The 21009-nt window shown below is 37.9% G+C and overlaps 1 protein-coding gene across 6 annotated transcripts in view; it reads left to right on the top strand.

Moving 5' to 3' along the window:
* Positions 1–20476, top strand: part of MATN2 (matrilin 2) — a 68333-nt gene extending 47857 nt beyond the window's left edge. The window contains exons 9-27 of one of the 6 annotated variants that reach the window (XM_063171961.1): positions 814–936; positions 1773–1895; positions 2054–2176; positions 2462–2584; positions 2672–2794; positions 3007–3129; positions 5849–5971; positions 6066–6188; positions 6273–6395; positions 6564–6686; positions 6886–7008; positions 7148–7270; positions 7424–7546; positions 9470–9883; positions 12288–12440; positions 16394–16465; positions 16965–17069; positions 17311–17406; positions 20167–20476. In XM_063171961.1, the coding sequence (XP_063028031.1) occupies positions 814–936; positions 1773–1895; positions 2054–2176; positions 2462–2584; positions 2672–2794; positions 3007–3129; positions 5849–5971; positions 6066–6188; positions 6273–6395; positions 6564–6686; positions 6886–7008; positions 7148–7270; positions 7424–7546; positions 9470–9883; positions 12288–12440; positions 16394–16465; positions 16965–17069; positions 17311–17406; positions 20167–20219 (2492 nt within the window). In that variant the 3' untranslated portion in view covers positions 20220–20476. The remainder of the gene's footprint in view (positions 1–813; positions 937–1772; positions 1896–2053; positions 2177–2461; positions 2585–2671; positions 2795–3006; positions 3130–5848; positions 5972–6065; positions 6189–6272; positions 6396–6563; positions 6687–6885; positions 7009–7147; positions 7271–7423; positions 7547–9469; positions 9884–12287; positions 12441–16393; positions 16466–16964; positions 17070–17310; positions 17407–20166) is intronic. The other 5 variants (XM_063171980.1, XM_063171973.1, XM_063171970.1 and 2 more) reach the window with 5 other exon arrangements.
* The last annotated feature ends 533 nt before the right edge of the window (positions 20477–21009 follow it).

Raw genomic sequence — 21009 nt, 5'->3', positions numbered from 1 at the left:
CTTTGCAATTTCCTGAATGGTAAGTTGAAAGGAAGGGATTAGCATTTAACATACACCAGTCCTAGTGAGAAAACATCTGGCACATTCTAGCCATATGAACTGACTCAAGGATCTTAAGAAAGCTATGGGAACACCTAAATGGTAACCAAATCTGTACTCCAAGAATTCATTACAAAAAAATAAGTGTGTGTAGCCAATAGACAATAGCAAGTCCTGCTTGCAAAGTCTCAGGAGCCCTATGTCCTTATGTGACAGAGAAGAAACACTTGGGAAATTTGAGATGAAAAGTAGACCATATTTGACAGTACTTGTCATTTGCAATTCTTTGTAAAATCCTGAATAGTCCAAGGCAAATCCCACTGACATCTGAGAGGTTTTCTTCTTGCTGCCACAGGAACTGGTTCAGGTCCACAAGTGGGTTCTGGGGACTGCCACCTTCACTTCAGGCCATTTAGAGACTATTTAAAGAATGTTTACAAGGTAGCTTTTATGTCTTTGCCAGTGTCTTATATAAAATCATTGCCAAAGTATTTTGGTTTTTTAATCCACTTTAATCCAATCCAGATATGGACTCCATTTAGTTACATTAAACACATAAAAGTATGAGTTCTCAACTCTGCTTAAAGCAAAAAATGAAAAGTAGGACCTCACTAGGACCTCTTACATTTTATTGAAGCTTTATAATCAGATGAGAAACTGAATTATTGTTTAAGCAGTTCAATGTATTTATATTTACTTGCTTATATGGAATGCAAACACTAGAGATAAAAAGTAATTGGTTAAATTTTTAAATAATTTTGATTGTTCCTGCAGGAGTTGACCATTGTGCTCTAAGTGATCATGGCTGTGAACATTTGTGTGTGAATGGTGACAGATCTTATACTTGTCAGTGTTTCGAAGGATACAGGCTCCGTAATGATGGGAAAACGTGTAAACGTAAGTTATTATTCAGCAACTCAGATATTGCACACACAGAAGAAATCTGTAAGGTAGGATTGGACTGCCTAAATGTTCAAGCATTTCTAGAGGTCATATTTCCCCTTTGGTGTCACATTTGCCAGCAGTATGGTGATATCTTGAATATGCTGAGGCACCTAAAATGGTACTGAATGTATACTTTTAGGCACCTGAATCACATCCTAAACATCAGTGACATTTTAAAAGTAGCCCTGAAATTAGACAGTTGTGGGTCCAAGACTATCCAGAGCTGGGACAACTGTGATTTTCTTCTAAAATTTCAAGGCAAAAATATATAATGTTTATAAAGTCTTATCCAGCATGAAGCTTGCAACACTATTAATGGAAAGTTCATTTGTCCAAAATAGGATAAAGATTATTGCAACAGAAATATCATAATTGGGTTACAAATTTGACTATATTACACAGTTATGAGTGTCAGATATCAAGGAAAAAATTAATTTTTCTCAACTTTTATAGCATAAGTCACCAAGTGATCAAAGAAGAATCATGGATAAATTTCAGAAAAACTCACAGGCATTCAGTATTTTCTTACTGCAATCCCCATAATATCTAATATCAACATTTGCTGTTAAAAAATGTTTACAGAAAAAAAGTAAAGGCATCCAGGTATTACCATGATTAATTAAAAGCTTCTTACTCTTAGCTGCTGTTTCACAACATCACCCTCTTTTGTTATTCTGTGCAGAGACAGATTCTGCCTGTCTCAAAAAGTTAGGATACACTAAAAGCAAGTTAACTTTGAACATACTACCCTTAACTGACAGAATTTTTATATATTAAATTAATTCCAGGTAAAAATGTCTGCAAATCAGTCAACCATGGCTGTGAGCATATTTGTGTTAATGCTGACAATTCCTACGTCTGCAAGTGTCGTGAGGGATTTGAACTGAGAGAAGATGGCAAGACCTGCAGAAGTGAGTGACTGGTATTTGTTGAACACTTTTGCATGTACAAGGAAAGAAAGGGGTATTTTTTACTTCCTACTGGAAAAGAAGCAACAAACTTCCTTTCGACAGCTATATTCTCTAACATGTTTTCTTTCAAAACCTACATTTATATCAATCATTCCCAGGAGAGGACATCTGCAAATCAGTCAGCCATGGCTGTGAGCATATTTGTGTTAATGAAGATGACTCCTATGTTTGCAAGTGTCATGAGGGTTTTCTGCTGAGAGAAGATGGGAAAACATGCAGAAGTAAGTACTCTGAGAATTACTCACAGAATTTTATTTACAGTATGTACATCTGAGAAGCATTCAAACAAATACAAGAGTTTACTGTCATAATAAAGGAGTAGTCTTCATATGTATAATATAGGAATAGAATTTATACATTTATACATTTAGACCATCCAAATGACTGTAAGAGACTCTGTGGACAAAAATAGTGTCTTTTAATAGATCAGCTAATAGACTGGAAACAGGAAATATGATCCATTTGCTGTAGATTTTCTTTAACCAAATATCATCAACTGTTCTCAGATAAAGACATTTGCAGTTCAGCTCACCATGGCTGTGAACATGTTTGTGTTAATGCTGATGAGTCCTACATCTGCCAGTGTTATGAGGGATTTGCACTGAGGGAAGATGGAAGAACATGCAGAAGTAAGTTTCCTTCTCTTTAGTAGATTTTCTTTATAATCTGCGCATTTGGAGATATATTTTAAATATGGAAATCTTATTTTTTAACAGAAAAATATGTTTGCAATTCTGTTGACCATGGCTGTGAGCATATTTGTGTGAATACTGATAGTTCATACCTTTGCCAGTGCTATGAGGGTTTTGTATTGAGGGATGATAAGAAAACATGTAAAAGTAAGTTATTTTAATGTTACTATATTTATTATATCCAGACATCTACAGAAAAAACATATTATTTAGAGGCAGTTGTTCTTATAGGAGATTTTTCCTTGCAAAAAGGAGAATAAATTTTTTGTTTACTAAGAGTTTACTACTGTTAGTCTTGAAAGTTTTGGAAATGTTCTTACTCATCAAACTGTAGTAAATAAATTCTAAATTATTTCTAGGTAAAGACATCTGCAAATCAGTCAGTCATGGCTGTGAACATCTTTGTGTTAATAATAATGATTCATACACTTGCCAATGCCATGATGGATTCGTACTAAGGCAAGATGGGAAAACATGCCGAAGTAAGTAGTTTATTAATAAAAGAAGAAATGTATTTTTTGTCTTGTTAGAATATTATTCACTGGTTCATAGTAGCCAGAATGGAATATTTTTATCTATAGATCATAAGACTTGTATGAATTAAGGATTGTTTGAACTAAAGCTACATTTCAGAAAAATAAGACTATTTTAAGGTTTGAATGTAGGTTTTAAAATGTCAACTTCATTTCCAAATTAAGTATATTGAGTTTTAATCTTGAGCATAGGATGTTGCTACATTTTACTGTACTGTGTTCTTCTGTCTGTATTCATGCAGATCATGACTTGTTCTGTAACCTCGTAGCATGTTTTTTTTTGTAAATTATAAGCAAATTAAACTCCTTCAGGCTTTTTATGTCTTCTAATCTTTTTATAACTCTCTTCTCGCTCCCCTAAAACCTTTGCTGTTTATCAGCATCCTTGTGAATGCACCACAGTGAAAGAAAGTCTTCTAATAGGAGACTCAGCAGGATCCACAGCAGAGGAACAATAACCCATCTAATTCTTATTTGAATCTACCTATCATTTTAAAAATAATTTATCTTTTGTTTAATCTTTTTTTTTTTTTGGCAAAAGACAGTGTTAGTCTCTGACCAAAATATTCTGCTAGTACTCATGTTCAATTAGTTATCTACCATGATCAAAAGTTATTTAAGATTCACAGTATTACAGGTGTCCCATGTCCTTAAGGCTGTAAGTACAGCCTTCATTCCTTGTTTCTAAACGTATATCCTTAATTCTGGCTATTTTAAAATACATATGATTTGATGTTATTCAAAAAGATTCATGTTACCTTGTATTTATTTAGTTTTTCCAGGATTAATTTTTCCATAACACCAAATTGATTGATATTAGTCCTCTTTGATTTTACTCTGACTCGAGTTCCATGTTATCTGTTGCATTATTTTAATTCAGATAAATGTCAGTCTGGCAGGCTTACAGTGAACTACTCATCTTTTTAAACCATATGCAACCATACTGCTTTTTCAGTGTGTATACATACACTGAGAATGGAGACAACTCAGTGTTTTGGGGCTTCCTCAGAGTTCTAGGAGTTCCTGAAAATTAACATTAAGCATCAATGATATTCTTCAGAAACCTCTTTTGCAACTCTCTGCTGCAAGTTATCTGGAGTTTCTTATTCAAAAGTGTGTGTGTGTGTTTGTTAGTTAGATGCTGTGTCACTTCACACAGAGTGAAACTCTTCACTCCAACAAGGTCATCAGTAATCTATTTCATGGGTTCAGATCTGAATACACCAAAGTGTTTAATATTTCTGCATGAAGATTAGCAGTTCTACTTTTCTGTCCATTAATTAATAATACATTGTTAAAATGCTTTTTGTTCCTAATAGTATGTAAATAATGTACTCATACTATCCTTTATTTGGTTGGCCATTCACCCCCTTCTCCTTCATCTTATTATTTCAGTGTTTCAAATTCCTACTTTTTTCCCATTCTGTAAATACTGTGAATGTTCCTTTCTTTCAGTTTGTTTTCAAATCTTATAGCTGCTTTCAACTTCAATTTCTAGATTTTTTTAACTAGCCTGGCATTCTTTTTAGATTATGAGACTACATTTTTTGGGGGTGTCTAGTAAAATAACCTTAAATAGTGCAATCATTGATATTTTTTATTACTATTATTATTTCCCTCTTGCATCCCAACATAGTCTGGCTCATGCTTACTTTCAGCTATGTAAAATTTATCCTTCTGAAATTATAGCCGTGTCTGCTGCTGGTTTGTATTTTATTCTGTTTATAAACAAATGTTTCTGAGTTGTGCACAGCTGTGTATAAGCAGATGCTAATTTTTACTTACGTTGTAATTTCTTACCCACTATGACCAGATCTTGTTTAGATTGCCATATCTTAAATATAATTATTTTTGAGTCAGAATATTGTCTTATGTAGTAGCTTTTGGAATTTTTCTTTTGGTAGCTGGAAACCCCAAGAAATTTGGCTCAGGTTGAAGTTCTTCTAAAGACACAAACCTCAAGAGTCAAATTGAACTTGGCTCTCAGGAGGCCACTTTTTGTGTAAAGGTAGTTCTCCATTAGAAACTGATAATTCTTGTGTTTGGCATGAAGAAGAAAAAGGGAAAGCTGATAGATGGCTCCACTTTCTTCTGCACTTTCTCCCCATCTATCCTTTTTGAAGAGGTTTTAACCAAGTGGTTTAACATTGCAGTCATAAAAGTCCTCGCATCAATTTTCAGCAATCCAGTTAGATTTTGTTTATTGTCTTATATAAGTAGTTCCTGTTCTTTCAGGTTTTGTTTACGCAGACTCTTGGCACTGATATAAGGATGTCAAGACCTATGGTTAAATCATGTCCTGTGGTGTTTTTCTTAGTTTTGTTTTTACCAGTATGCATTTATGCTAAATGACTGTACTAAATTATTCCCCCATTTCACTCTTGGTGCTCTTAAAGTAAACTCCTCCTCCTTAATCTAGTCAGATTAATCCTAAAATGGTTTCTTTTCAGTTGTAGGTCATCCAAACCATGAAGTTCTGGTCAGATGATAAAGAATAGATACTCAATCTAAGCTAAGATGTCCATCATTTAACTAGTGAGAGAGAGATCTGCTTTCAGTTTGCAAGCTTCCATCTTTTTTTGCTCATGGGATTGATCTTCCAGTTGTTGTATTTATTTAAAAAAAAATTAACTAACAAGCCACATAAATATTATCTAACTATTCCCAGGCAAGGATATTTGCAAATCAGTCAACCATGGCTGTGAACATGTGTGTGCTAGTGCTGGTGATTCATTTGTTTGTAAGTGCCAGGAGGGATTTCAGCTAAGAGAAGATGGAAAAACTTGCAGAAGTAAGTAGTCTGATATTACTCAACATACTCTTTATCTGCAGCTCATGCTCGTGTAGAAATGGGCTAACCAGCAAAAGCTGTCATCTGTTTTCAGATAAAGATCTTTGCAAATCAGTCAACCATGGCTGTGAACATGTTTGTGTTAATTCTGGTGATTCATATACCTGCAAATGCCATGATGGGTTCCTACTGAGAGAAGATGGGAAAACCTGCAGAAGTAAGCAGCACAGGAACTTAATTACACATTCAGTAATGAAGGCCTCTGCTGATGTGTGCTGACTACCAACTCTCCTGTTTGCAGACAAGGACATTTGCAACTCAGTTGACCATGGCTGTGAACAAGTTTGTGTGAATACTGAGGATTCCTACATCTGCCAGTGTCATGAAGAATTCATACTGAAGGAAGATGGCAAGACATGTAGATGTGAGTAGCCTGAGCTATAAAAGTATGTTTTTATTTGAGGCCTTCAAGTGTTGTGGGTGTGAGTGCACACATGTACGTTTGTGATTTCCAACTATTTGGGCTGTTTTAAAAAAGATACTGTCTCTCCCTAACAAGCCTCACCTCACAAACCCCATCCACTTTTCTCAGATAAAGATGTTTGCAACTCAGTCGACCACAGCTGTGAGCATATTTGTGTTAATACTGGTGATTCCTATGTCTGCAAGTGTCATGAAGACTTCATACTGAGAGAAGATGGAAAAACTTGCAGGAGTAAGTTATTTAATCTTGTTTTGTACTTCCTGATCTGTTAATGAAACACACTATGCAACCGTAGTGTGTCATTTGTGTCTTTATTATAGAATCAGCTTAATGTGAGCTCCTTCATAGCAAATCATAGCCAAATTTTTTATATTTTGTGAAATTTATTTACTTAGCTAACTGTGCTAAATACAATTTTCATTATTCCAAGGTAAAAATGTCTGCAAAACAGTCACCCATGGTTGTGAACATGTCTGTGTTCCAACTGGAGATTCATACATGTGTCAGTGTCACAAGGGATTTATATTGAGGCGAGACAGGAAAACATGCAGGAGTGAGTAGCTGAAACTTCTATGGGGAATATGTTTTTCAGTCTTAAAAGAAATACAGACTTACTTTCACTCAAAGCTTGTTCATGACAGTTTTGTATTAGAGAAATGGCCTAATAAGGGGATTCTCTTAACAATCCTCAGATAAAGACCTGTGTAAATCCATTGACCATGGCTGTGAACATGTGTGCCTTAATACTAACAACTCATACAGCTGTCAGTGCCATGAGGGCTTTGTCCTGAGACAAGATGGGAGGACATGTCGAAGTAAGTAACTCAGCCCCTCTTCTCTGGCATTGCTACATAAATGAACAAAGATATTGTACTCCTTTGTCGTATGTTCTTCAGATATAATGTCTGGGGTCTTTGGATTTATAAAATGTTAAACAGAATACAGAAAAATACTTCCATTTTTCCTAGGTAAAGATGTCTGTAAATCAGTTGACCATGGTTGTGAATATGCTTGTGTTAATAATGGCGATTCCTATATCTGCAAATGCCAGGAGGGATATGTACTAAAAGACGACCAGAAAACATGCAGAAGTAAGTATATTTCATTTAGAAAGCATTTGGTTCTTTTATTTCTAAAATTAATTTACCTCCCTTCAAAAAAATTATAGAATCATAGAATGGTCTGGGTTGGAGGAACCTTATTAAAGATCACTTAGTTAATCTCCCTGCTGATGGCAAGGGCACTTTCTACTAGACCAGGTGTCTCCAAGCCAAATATAGCTTGGCTTTGAATACTGCCACAGCCTCTCATTTCAAATATGATATAATATTTGAAAGCCCAGGGCATATGTGTGTGGCAGAAAATGTCTCAAACAATTAACTTGATGCTCTCCTATACAAAAATCTATCAAATTGGAAGAGTTGTTTTAGTACAATAATAATTCTTTTGAAACCTCAGGGAAAAGGCAAAAGGGAATCTTATTACCAAGGAATGTACATTTTAATCAGGTTCATATACTCTGGGTCTTTTATCTTTATGTACTATATTTTAAAATCTCATTAATTTTATTTGCTTATCTTCCAACATAACATCTATTTATCTCAAAATCTCTTAATATTTGGAGGAGAAGATCTACTGGAATTCAGTAAAAACATTTATTCTGCCAAAAATGGATGCTTTAGTTGAGGAGACTGTGATTAGAACAGTAACAAGTTCTGGCTGTTCTCGATCCTAACTGACACCATAAACCATGCTGCCCTTTCTTGACTTATGCAGTGGTATTGAGGTGGTTCTGATATGTACATTAATTGCATTTTCATCACCTTAGTACATGTGAGGTGTCTTTTTTCTCAGATGACTGTAGAAAGGAATTCTTGAGCGGTATTAAAATAGATATTTCCTAAGAATAGAAGACCAGGCTTTAAAGCTGAAAATCTGTTATTTGTACTTTGACTTGGTAACATCTCCAGTAATTTCTGCTGAATAATTCTCTTTTGTGTGGTGCTTACAGCATTCTGCCTGTACAAAGATCAGAGGTGAGTGGAGGTCAAAGTTTATTTGGTCCAGACTAAGAAGCAAATCTTACATTCCTTAGCATGGCATATTTTCCCTGGAAGCTACATTGATCCAATAGGAACTAGCTCAAATAGAAGTCCTGCAGCTAGCCTTTGCACAAAGCACACTAATCTCTGCCTGCTGAAGGCAATTCCTCTCCAGAATTTAAAGCAAAACAAAACAACCTACCTGGCAGAAGCAGTCTGCAGCTTGGAAGACATTCTCCAGTCTCTAAAATCCCTAACCTTGTTATTGATGCCCTACAAACTACTTTGATTTTTGCATGTGCATATGCCAAAAGGTATGAGAAATACAAATTTTACAAATTTGCCTGTCTTCTGACAAACTCCCAGCTCTAATGGGTCAACCAGAAATACAGCAGCAATACATAGGTCTTCTAATTACAAAATTGGTAGACACTTACAAGCAAAAACCCCCTTATCTTGACAATTCTGATTCTCTCAATAATTAAATAGTTGTAACACTAGTAGTAGTGTTGTATAGTTGTAACGCCTGTAACACTAATGCAGCTTCAGTGATTCTCTTCCATGTCTCTTAGTGCTGACAAATTTGACAAATGCAAGCTTAGTATACAGGCTTATCTCTGGAAGAAAATGATGGCAACTCTGTCTATGTTCTTCAGTTCTCTCCACTAAAGAGAAATTCTAAACATTTGCTGATTGTTGAAGCATTTTTAACAGGTGTAGTATTCTGCAAAGCAGAATATGTCTCAGTAAATATTTGCTGTGGTTATAATTTTGTTAAATTCTTAGTCGTTGGCCCACTCTTATCTTTTGAGACAGATTGTACACAACATCTTCAGAAACATTGGCACAGTAAGACGAGCCAGGAACAGGGTACTTTAGATGATTCCTGAATTTTTGCCAGGGTATCCAGATCCCTTTCCGAATCTTGTGGACTTTTTTCTTGATCTGTACAGTCTGTTGCTCTTTTCACAGGATGCACTGAAGGCCCAATTGACCTGGTGTTTGTGATTGATGGATCAAAAAGTCTTGGAGAGGATAATTTTGAAATTGTAAAACAATTTGTCTCAGGAATCTTGGATACACTTGACATTTCACCCAAAGCTGCTCGAGTTGGTTTGCTTCAGTATTCCACTGAGGTTCATACAGAGTTTACATTAAAGCAGTTCAGCTCAGCCAAAGACATGAAGAAAGCTGTGTCACAAATGAAATACATGGGCAGAGGTTCCATGACAGGACTGGCACTGAGGCAAATGTCTGAGAGAAGCTTCACAGAGACAGAAGGAGCAAGACCATTCTCAGCAAACGTGCCTCGAATCTCCATTGTGTTTACGGATGGGCGGGCCCAGGATGAAGTGTCTGAGTGGGCTACCAGAGCAAAGCAGCGTGGTAAGTGCAAGTTTGGTGTCAATGTTTTTATTGTCTTGTTCTAAAAGGCAAATATTGTCAGGAATAAGATGTAGTAACAGTTTGGATGTCTAACCAAGAGAGTGTTTGCCAAAGCAGTTTGGCCAGTACAGTGACAGTGGCTGCTGTCCTGCACATCAGATCTTTGTGTTCACAAGGGCCTTTGCTGCCAGGCATGTGCATCCTCCCCACAGCAGGGCTCTTGGGGAATGCCTCACCACAGGTAGTGGTGCCACCCACCTGGCATCCCTGAGTGTATCCTCTAAGGGTAGACATTAGATACACAGACATGGGAACACCGGGAACTTCATCAAAAATTTTAGGAAAACAAGAAAAGAAACCCCAAGCTGTCTCTTCAAAATACAGCAATCTATTCTTGTGAGAAATACTATGGTAATAATTGGTTATATTTATGTTTATAGGGTATATTCTTTATTTCTAACCAGTTTTATAGCACTAATGGTGTTCTGGAAGGAAGATGACTCTTTTGGAAAGAATATAACTGTAGTGCTGTCTATCTTACTGTTTCTACATGCCTATATGCTGAAATGTGACTGAAAACTGCTGATTTTAAATTTCTAATACGTTTGGGCAGACATCCATCCTTTAGAACACCTGTGTCACAAATCAGAATCGTTTCATCTGTTTAGCAGAGTGAACTGAAAATTTTCAAAACTTGTCAAGAAAATAAACAATCTCTTTTTTCTTTGCTAAACCTTTTTTTTAATTTTATGAGAAACTGCTTTAAGAACCATGGCTGATAGGCCACAACACAGAGAAAATAGCCAGACTTCAAAAGATTTTGCACATCTTTTTTTCTGTGCTTGTTTTATTGATTTGACATATTAATCAGAATTTGATACATGATTAGTAGAGCATTGATCAGGATCAATACCTCTCCATAAGGAGAAAAGGGGAAACCACCCAAGGATATGAGAAGGGCATGTGCTAACAAGAGTGGAATTCCAAAGAAAGATAAAGTGATTTTAAAAACTTTAAAACCCCCAAACATGTACAGGCTTGCTAGTGAGATGAAACTACATGAGGATTTACAGAAGGAAAGAAGTACCAACCAACTTCCTTACTTGCTGAATGAAACCTCAGCTCTGGACTGCTTACACTGACTCTGCAATGCTACAAGCCAAACCCACCTTCTGTGTAATTGCAGCAAAACCAATAGAGTAATACTCAATATGAAATGGACCCTGAATAACTTTATCACTGATATCCCCAAGTCTTTAAATAGCAATAACTTCAGCATGACTGGTGCATTCACTAAATTGAATTAGCTTCTGGTGGACAATTTCCTTTCCTGGATAAAGTGCAGTAGTAGGCAGATTAATGAAGAAAAGTAAGGAGATACATTAAAACTTGGAAAATGCATACTTTGTGGTATTATCAGACCCGTGATTCTTCAGCAGAAAGGTTAAAAGTTGCAATTCAGTGAGTGTGCAGCAGTTATCACCTCATGTTAAATAAAGATATCAAACCTATGAAGCTCCTAGCTGTACTATGAATCACAAAATCAGTACTTGTTGTGGGCACTTTCTAAGCCAGAACTGATATAAAGAGAAATGTTCTATCAGACCATATGCTCATGAGCATAAAAACATAACTGCTGGAAAAGAGATTATTGAAGATCTCTATGTTTTGTAGTTATTGCTTGTTTAAAATCTATCTGGTGAGAGGGCTCTGAATCACTCCACCTTCCCTGCTTCCAGAGTTAAGAAAATTACACATCCTCACTTACCTTCTCCCTAGCTCCTCTGCTGTGGAAATACTTGTCCTGAGCATCCCTGTTGTAAGGCTTTTTCTTTCCTAGCCCCATAAATTTCTGTTTTCCCATTCTTACCCTCCTGCGTGGCCCTTCCAGCCTGTTAGTGCCCCTCAGAGAGCAAGAATCAAGCCTCATTGTGCTCTGAGGATTTCAATGAAGCACTTAGGTATTTTTCTGAAAAATTACTGCCATCTTTCAGGATTCTGCCCCATTTGCTAATATGCAAGAGGTTTTCCCAACAACCCTGCATTGCATATACCCTACAGACACACACAAACCAGGGACTTGCCGTGCAATTGTGAGGCTGAACTGTGTGATTCTCTTGGATTGTTTGTGATACTCTTTCTGGAACCATTTACTATCAATAGTGGCCAGGCAAGTGTCATCTCTTTAACACAAAAACTGTATGTCAAATTACAGCAAACAAGAGAGTTTTGCAAATCTCCCAGTAATTACAACATATTAACCCTCTTCACTGATTTTAAAGTTACATATAATATACATTTCTTGGGCTCTCCCTTTCTCTCTTATTTTCCTTTCATGGACAAACAAGTGCTTAGAGTTAGAACTGCTGAAATAATAAGTATGTGCAATTTCTTTTGAATCCAGGTATAATCATCTATGCCATTGGAATAGGAAAAGCAATTGAGGAAGAACTGCTGGAAATTGCTTCTGAGCCATCATATAAACATCTCTTCTATGCTGAGGATTTCACAGCTCTGGAGGACATAAGTGAAGAGCTAAGAGCCCAAATCTGTGAAGGTAACAAAAATCCATTTTCCTTATAGAAGTAAATGTTTTCAGGTGTTTTGCTTTTTGGATTTTTCTACTCTTTAATACATGAAGAATATATACTGTTAATCAATCACTGGGTAAATTATCTTCCCTTTATTTTCATGAACATTGCATAAAATGTACAATTCTACGCCTAGAAGAATTAATCGCTTCTTCTCTTTTCTTTTTCTCTGGTTAAGTTAGCCATGCAATGAACCCCACTCCACCAAATAAACATGATCTATTTCATTGGGAATGTGGGAAAATAATCAGGGATTTGTAATACCTTAATGAGAATTTAAAAAAAATCCTAAGATCAGCAGCAAAAACCTAAAACACAGCAAAATAAATCATCAAGACCTGTAGTGTGTATTTATAGACTAAAAATAGTTCATTGAACATCCATTCACAGCTACAAAGAGTGGATGTCAGTTTTGCACAAGCTCTGAGTTTTGCTGCACAAATGTGGAAGGTTTGTTTTAGAAAGCACCCTTCTTCACTCAGGAACAAACAGCTTTTATATAAACATTCCCAGATGAAGTTTTGCAAGGGGAAGGGGGAATCTGAGCTGAGATGAAAGCTATGGAGCCAGACAGAGGACAGCATATCTCTCCCACTCACACATTTCCAAGACTCAGTATTTTTTTGCACATTCAAACTGGTACCTGAAACAAAATTCAGAAACAACACATGGCATGATGTTAGTCATAAGAATAGAATTGTGCAAGATTATTTAATTTTCACTAGATTTTATCTGGTTGTTTTTCTTGAAATTAAATCAAAACAGATGCTGCCCTTTTTTTTTTCTTTTTTTTTACATTATTGTATAAAATTAGCTGTGGGACATTTCTTTATACAGATCTCAAGAAAGAATCTGTAAAAAAGACTTTGAGGATGTTTCTTAGCTTGCATACTCTTTGTCCTTCAGTCCTAAGAAGTCCTAGTTTCATCTTTCTGAAATACTAAATGATAACATAAAGCAAAGTCAGTTCAATTAACCTTATTAGGCAGACAATCTTCCAATGACAGCATGTCATCTTAAAAGCTTTTGGAGAAGCCAAACCCAAAACTATCTGGCAGCCAGAACAATAATTCTCACTCATTAGCAAACCCCAGTATAATAACTCTCACTGACCAGCAAACTCCAGAGCTCAGGGATGGAAATGCATCCTTCAGATACCCACAACAGTGGTTAGCAACCACATTTTTTTTCCTTTTAACTACATTATTTAAAATAATAAAAAAGAAGTAAATCCTGCCCCTTTGTGGCAGTTTCTTGTCTATACCTCCAGTAACTGGGCAGCACTGGTGCTTCAGCTTCTGGCCTGCCCCTCTCTCAACAACAGGCAATGAATGCCTCACACCTGTGAACTGAGGACTGACCAGCCTGGTTTTTCTGGACACTCCAGAACTACCTATTACTCATCAACTCACTCCACCAGAAATTCTGCCTCCAAACCTGTTACATAATCTAAAAGTTCTTTTTTTTTTAATTCCTTCTGTTGTATACAGTGCCATTTTTCTCCTCCTTTGCAATAGCAATGACTTTTGTCTTTACTCCATCTTTGGTCCTTAGCTGAGGTCTTCTGAGGCTGCACCTTGTGAGGACAGTAGGAGATCCACAGAGCCTCTCATCCCTAATCCCAGCTGTGGATGCACTGCATGTTTCCAGCTAAAGTAGAAGTTCTCCAAATGTTTCTTTGAGGGTTAAGCTTTTTTCTTTTATTCTGCCTTGTAAAATAGCTGCTGATTACTATTAATTATTCTTGATGACTAGTAGTAAAGGCAAAAAAGGAGGGGTTTTTTTCCCTCTTGCCTCTTATTAAAAGGAATTCAATTGGAAGGTTCCCATTCACTGCCTTGGTTCATGTTAATTTCTCATCTGACTGGAAGCACTAACGAGGCTCCAGCAATGTCATACATAATACACACTCAATATGATTGCAGCTTCAGCCCTGGGCATGTGCATTGTGGGAGCTTTTAATTACATGGTCATATACTATTTTTGTCACAAGACCCCAGCCCTGATCAGATGACAGTACTCAGCAGCCAGCTGGTTAACATTCTGTTCTCCTTCCAAATTGTGGATAGTTTTCAGTTCAGCAAATATTCAGATTCTGCTTTTGATGACACTCTCACAGGCTCCTCCTAACAAATTACCTGTATTTTTTTTACAAAACAGAACACTAAAAATCAACATCCAATTTCAGCATTGTTCCCCCACAAATTTATTCATTGCACTGACTTCACTACGGGATTCAGGGTGATCAGCCTCTGTCACTACTTGTGTGTTTATTCAGCTTCACAGAGGCAATGAGATCAGAAATCTTAGAGCCCCAACTATTCTTCAAGCCTGAAGAGAAGTTTCTTAAATGCCCAAATTGCTATTCCAAACTGGAGACCTCCTGCCACACCTCCACCAGTGCATCTGTCATTTTTCTGTCCCTAATTACATATCCATACCAGCCCAGTGTCCAAAGCTCAAACACTTCAGGTCAGTTCCTCTGCCCTTCCTAAACAAGCCCCTCATTAGCTTGCAGCTCCTGAACAACTTCTAGAGCAAGTCATTACCCAGGGTCAAACACTCAAAATTCATCTTACCTTCTCCATTGCTCCTACAACAGAAATCTTCACCATCCTTGTTCCCATTTGATCATTCTTCAGCTAGACTCTGTTTCTCGTTCGTTTCATTCCCTTGTGATCTCATCCCACACCTCTCTGCCCTGAACTGTTCTCCAAAATCCGAGTTCCTTCCAGCAGCTGGTTCCCATGCAGACTGAGATATCTATAGCTCTCTATATAAATATTGTAGTTCTCCTGCTTGATCTCTGGTCTCCTTATTCAACCACTCATCTGTTCTTCCCTGATATTCATGCTCAGTACTTTCAACCTCCACTCAAAACGGCCTCATCTCCTTCCCAGTGCAATTTAGCACAGCTGTATATTATTATGCATCTGTCAAAACTGACTAAACCAGCAAGGAACCCAATAGTTATAGCAAAGTTGGATGTCACAGAAGCATCTTCCACCTCCCTACTGCATCTTCATGGTATATGGTGCAAGTTTGCATTGTCACCTTTTACCCCCATGCATTCACTTTTAGGGAAGGGGCTCTGGCTTCCAGAGCTGTGTCTGTGTCCCAGATGCTCCATCACCCTGGCATCATCGGTCACGTGCAGTTGTTAAATACCTGCTCTTCAGCCCCTCTCGGCCATGAAGGGCCCGGAGTCAGTGGAAGGTGAAGTGTTCATTTCCTGGGGAAGGAGCCGTGCCTGAGGAGCCGCAGCCGCCTCCACGCTGCCCTCTGGCGGCAGGAAAGGGGCAGGGCACACAATGGCGGCCGTTCTGCCTCCCAACAGGTTTCTGTTTCCTCTCCATCTCTTGACTGAAAAGATCGGGGTGTGCACTCTGAAATAAATCCTTACATTTTAAAGGCTGTGCTTCATGAATTAAAAACGTGGGTGTATTTTTTGCCTGTAGTGTACCAAATAGACTCTGCTGCACCCTTCTCACCTAAAAACTCCCAACTCCCTGATCAATGTTTCCCATTATGAAGAAGAAAACTGAAGGACAGGAAGAAACTTTTTCTTTCTCCAAGCAATGTTCTTATTCAGTTCACCCCAAAGGATGATGGATGATAATGAAACATGAAAGAATTTTCATTGTAGGACACAAAGTAGATTGCTATCATTTCAGATTGCTTCACTATTATTAAACAATCACTTTGGTTTTGGAGGAGTTATTCTGATAGTCTGAGTTGAAGGGCAAATTGTGGAGTTTCAACACTGGACCTCTTCTAAATTGCACAGGTATGAGGCATTCTCCATGTGTTATGAGAGACAAATATCAAGCTACTGGCAAGAAACATCAATTGTGGGGAATGTGAACATTTTTATTGCTCTTTTGTGATATCATTTCCTTTGGAAATTTCTATCTACCAGCCTTGAGAGAGTCACCTCACCAGCAGGATGCATCATCTGGGAGGCTTCATAGGACTGGTCCACAGCCTTCAGGTTGGCTGTTTTAACTCAAGTGTCCTCTCCTGCTGCCTTTTCATGCTGCCTTCTGTAGAGAACTCTCACAATTCAGCTAAAATGGTTTATCCCATGTCCCTGCCTCCTCGCCCCTCTGAGTCACTCTGCAATGTGAAAAATGGAGATTCACTGTAACAAAAGCATGGCTGCATGCTTCTTATATCATCTGAATGAAATACTTCATGGGGAAGCTTGTATTTCAACACTGGGCTTCACATCTAAAGCATGTTCAGCTTTCAATCACTTCTGTTTTTCACAGGAACCTTCACAATTCCTTTTCAGTTTTGCAACCCACAACTTATGTATACAGTAAATACAGCCTAACAGCCTGGTTCCTTCATAGCTTTGTATCCCTAATCCTTTCCTTGAATGAGTGAATTACCTATTAATTAAGGAGAACTCAGTGCATGCAAGTAGAAAAAAAAAATTATCATTTAGTGGGTCTGATTTTCAGAGTGTTGGGGGGGGTTTCCTGCAGGACCTGAATCAACCACAATAGCCATCACAGATGTCATTGACTGTCCACATCTTGCAGTACATCACAAGTATCTTTTTGAAGACAGTCACATCCACTCAACAACAGGTAATTGGGTTCCTTTGTTTAGAACAACCCACTGTTCTTTGAACATGGAAGACTACATATTGTGTACTGTTTTCCAGTACCAACAGAATCTGCCTCAGGGTGTTCCTTGGGATGTTGACCTGTTTTGAGAACAGGCAGCTGTAATAAACCTGCTCTGCATTCATAATGCCTTGTCATTTCCTCTCCATTCTATTCAATTTATTCAGCATTTAGCCTATACTTAAGTGTTTCTCTTTTTCAGCAAAAGCCTCAAAAGACAATGACCAGTGCAAGTGTGAAAACCTTGTGACATTCCAGAACTATGCAACCAGTGAAGTAAGAAAACTCACCCAGCGATATATCCTTTCTGAGTAACTGCTTCTTACAGGTAAGATAAGAAAGGCAGGTTAAAACAAACTACATGGTTTTGGATCAAGTCTAAACTGCCTCCATAGCTAAAAACAGTTTATTGTTATGAAAATCTAAACTACGTAATAGTTGCCAATAAGCAAAGCCTTTAACTTTTAATCTGCTTCTTCTTCATAGAAGGAACAAAAATATTAACAAGGATCTTGAATTTTAATAACTCCTTACAGTAAACACTTTCAGGAATAGCAAAGAAACAACTGGTCAAATTCAAGACTAACATGCTTTGTTTTGGGTTACTTCTTCAGATGCTACTGAAATAGCATTTACAGACTACAGGTTTCCCTGCTGAACTCCTTGGTGAGGCACATATGCAGTGAGTCATTTAAAACCATACTCTAGATAAGGAGGAAATCAGAGGACTCAGGTTTGGTTAATCTCGCATTAAAAGAAATGCAGATAAAAGTTAGCAAAGTGCAGATCACTAGCTTCTGCCACTCAGTCTATTTCAAGGGAGCTGCTAGTGCAGCAGCCTTTACCCTGCCTGCAAATCCGCATCTCAGGAAACAGCAGCAAACTGGCAATACAACTCATTGTGCACTATTTATGCAGGCAAATTCATGAAAGCTGCTTCTGATCAAATAAACGCTAACAAAACATCACATTTTCTACTCGTGTAAATGTGTGCAAGAGCAGTAAGCACTTACTCTCTGCACAGAAGAGTGCAGTGATCCCCACAGCTCATCACTGTGCTTCCTAGACAGGAACAGCTTCAGACTGTGAACTGTCAGTGCAGAGGGAGGCAAGCAGAGCCCTTGGTGACTGGTAACCTGATGCAGAACATGGCAGACACTTTAAGGAATTATGTTCTAATCACTTAATTAAATTACTCCATGCAAAGCAGATTTCATAAAAGAGGAGAAAGCCATCATGTAAGGTTATTGCTAGGTGCTTCAAATGTTCATCAACACACATACTGCTCTGATAGGACTTCTTCCAACAACTTTGGAGAAAAACTTCTAGGTTATTTCCCACATCTTTAAGTGTTACATGACATGCAGCATTCCAGCCTGCATGCTAACGAGAAAGGAGACCAATTCTTGCCCCTTCAGAAGCTCTTTACCACAGTCTCTTGCAGTGGGCTGTGAGGAGCTCTGAGCTTACTCAAAGAACTTAGTTACTAAGCTTAGAAGCTTAGCAACGTGTGCTTTTTTACTTTACCATTTGAGCAGGCAACTGTGATTTTTACTCCAATGGCTCAAGGTAATAGAAAATCTGTCAACACTGAACCAGAGACTAGGAATTTTGATAAGAACAGTGCTAAGCACTTCCTCAGAGCACTGTGCAGCCACTGCTTTGAAGAGTATGAACAATCCAGTTTCGTCTTTATTACAAACCTAATTTCTCTGCCTTATCTCAAGAGCAAGCTCAGGTATGAGGTGCTACACTAGTCCTTGGTAACTGCAGACTGCTGGCTAGTCCTCATCCAGAGATCTGGGGGGTGGAAGACGGAGAACTGGCTACATAAGTAGCTCCAGTTACACAATACAAATTCAGAGTGACCAGTCCAAACTGTTTTGTATCCAGCTACACTAACTTCTATCAGTAAGTTGAGTGCAGTTTCACTGTTTCAACTTTGCCTCTGTGAACACTTGAGAAAAATGGCTGAAGAAAATGCAGTTCACATGGTGCTCCTGTGCAGAGTAAGCTTGCCACAGCAGACAGATGAGCAATTACCAAACCCAATGTCCAGGCAGACTGAACACCCACAAAAGCAAGACACACACCCTTGCTCCTTACTAGCAAGAGATTTTCCTGCTGACAATGAGGACAGTACACGTAGCTGTTCTGGCCAAACTCAAGAGGCCAAGTTCTATTTGCCTGTCTGCCCTAAAAATTCCTAACAGCAATGTGTCAAAGATCCCAATTAATATGCCCAGTTCTCCATTTTCCCTTGTGCAATACGTTAAAATGTTGAAATCAAGACTCTAGTCAAACAAGCAAGGAGTGGGGTGCAGCAAATTCATCCTTCTGAGGTAGATCTCAGTGACTTCACATCTCACTTGATGCTAGGCCTCCTCTTCCTCTCAGCTTCCCCTGGCTGCAGCCTTTCCATGGCACTCAGAGGGCCTGAAGTAAACAGTACCGGTCCAGCATCTTCCTGCAGGAGACAGCATTCCTGCCAACTGGAAGTGCTTATCAGGAAAGGGATACTGTACACTACTTTGTATTGCTACAGCTTCTTACTGTAACTGGAACCAGCCCTAGATCCCACGGAGTTTGTTGTGCTCTATTCCACATTTGTCTGGAAACCACTGCCACAATTGTGGACAGGAACAGATCATGAGGAGCAGACATTCTTACTGGGGTCTCAGAGCCCCAGAGTTCTATAATCTACTGCCAGTTATGTGCAGTTTTCCACATGATTAAGTGAAACAGTTTTAAACAGCATTAACTAGATAAATATTTACCCTCACTTTAAAATGGAGAAAAGCAATCAATTTGTAGAACCAGCCTTTTTAATAAGCTACAGTCTGAACTCCATGTCAAGGTAAACCTGTTAAATAATGGGGCTTCACACAGCTTTCTCAACTCAGCTGATCACATCAGAAGAAAATAAAGGGGATTAGTGTATGAGAAACTACTGGGATTGTAAGAGGAGAAATGAGAATGTTTATGGACCATAGCAATCAGGTAGCTGACTTTTTAATGCATTTTTATCAGTAGCTCTCTTTCCTTAACTTTTATCTACTGGAAGAAATGACGAAGAGAATGGAAGACTTGGAAAACAGACTAAAATACTGATCAGAATTTGAAGCGTACACTACACTGTATATTTATACATACAAACTTGTCAGAGCTATTTTCTTTCTTTGTGTCTGAAGTTGAAAAGAATATTCTGGATCCTTGCATTTATATGCCATGTGTTGTCTTGCATTGATTGCAGATAAAAATGTTGATAATTTTATATAAACAATTTAGTAACTAGCAGAAGTTCTAATTAAGCAGAACTGAAATAAGCTATGCAAAATAATAAAATGGTGTTATTTTTTGAAATGAAACCTCCATGTTTTGAAGTATTTTTAGGGTATGAATTTGACTTGCTTTTCTGTATTTCCCTCCTCCACTCCTAGCATTTTAAGCACAGAGATTGTGTATGTATATAGTTCTATGTACAGACATACACAGAACAAGTGAGACAGCATTCACAGCCATTAGGATTGACTTGGATTCTTCAAAAAAGTTACTACTGGAATGAATAGGAAGTAAAAATGTAGTTACACATTTGTGTTTAAACTGTAATGGAATTAAATTACCAAAGTGAGAAGTCTGCTGGGTTATCAGGGCATCACAACTTGAAGTTTCAAAACCTTTTCCTTATGTCTAGACTACCCAACTTCTCCCTGCTGTCCTTTTGTCAGTATTCACTGATTCTCTAACTTTCCTGAATGCAAGTAGTATATTAATTCTGAAAATATTACTTGGTCAATTCAGCTAGCTGCACACCTGTCAAACACTAAAACACAAACAAAACCAAACAAACTGCTTCTATTCTGGCCACTCGAAGTACCTTCAAGTCTCACTCCCTTCCCTT

The sequence above is a fragment of the Melospiza melodia genome, chromosome 1, assembly GCF_035770615.1.
Source record: "Melospiza melodia melodia isolate bMelMel2 chromosome 1, bMelMel2.pri, whole genome shotgun sequence".
Classification (NCBI taxonomy): domain Eukaryota; kingdom Metazoa; phylum Chordata; class Aves; order Passeriformes; family Passerellidae; genus Melospiza; species Melospiza melodia.
The sequence above is the reverse complement of the archived record's forward strand: the minus strand, read 5'-3'. Positions and strand labels throughout refer to the sequence as shown.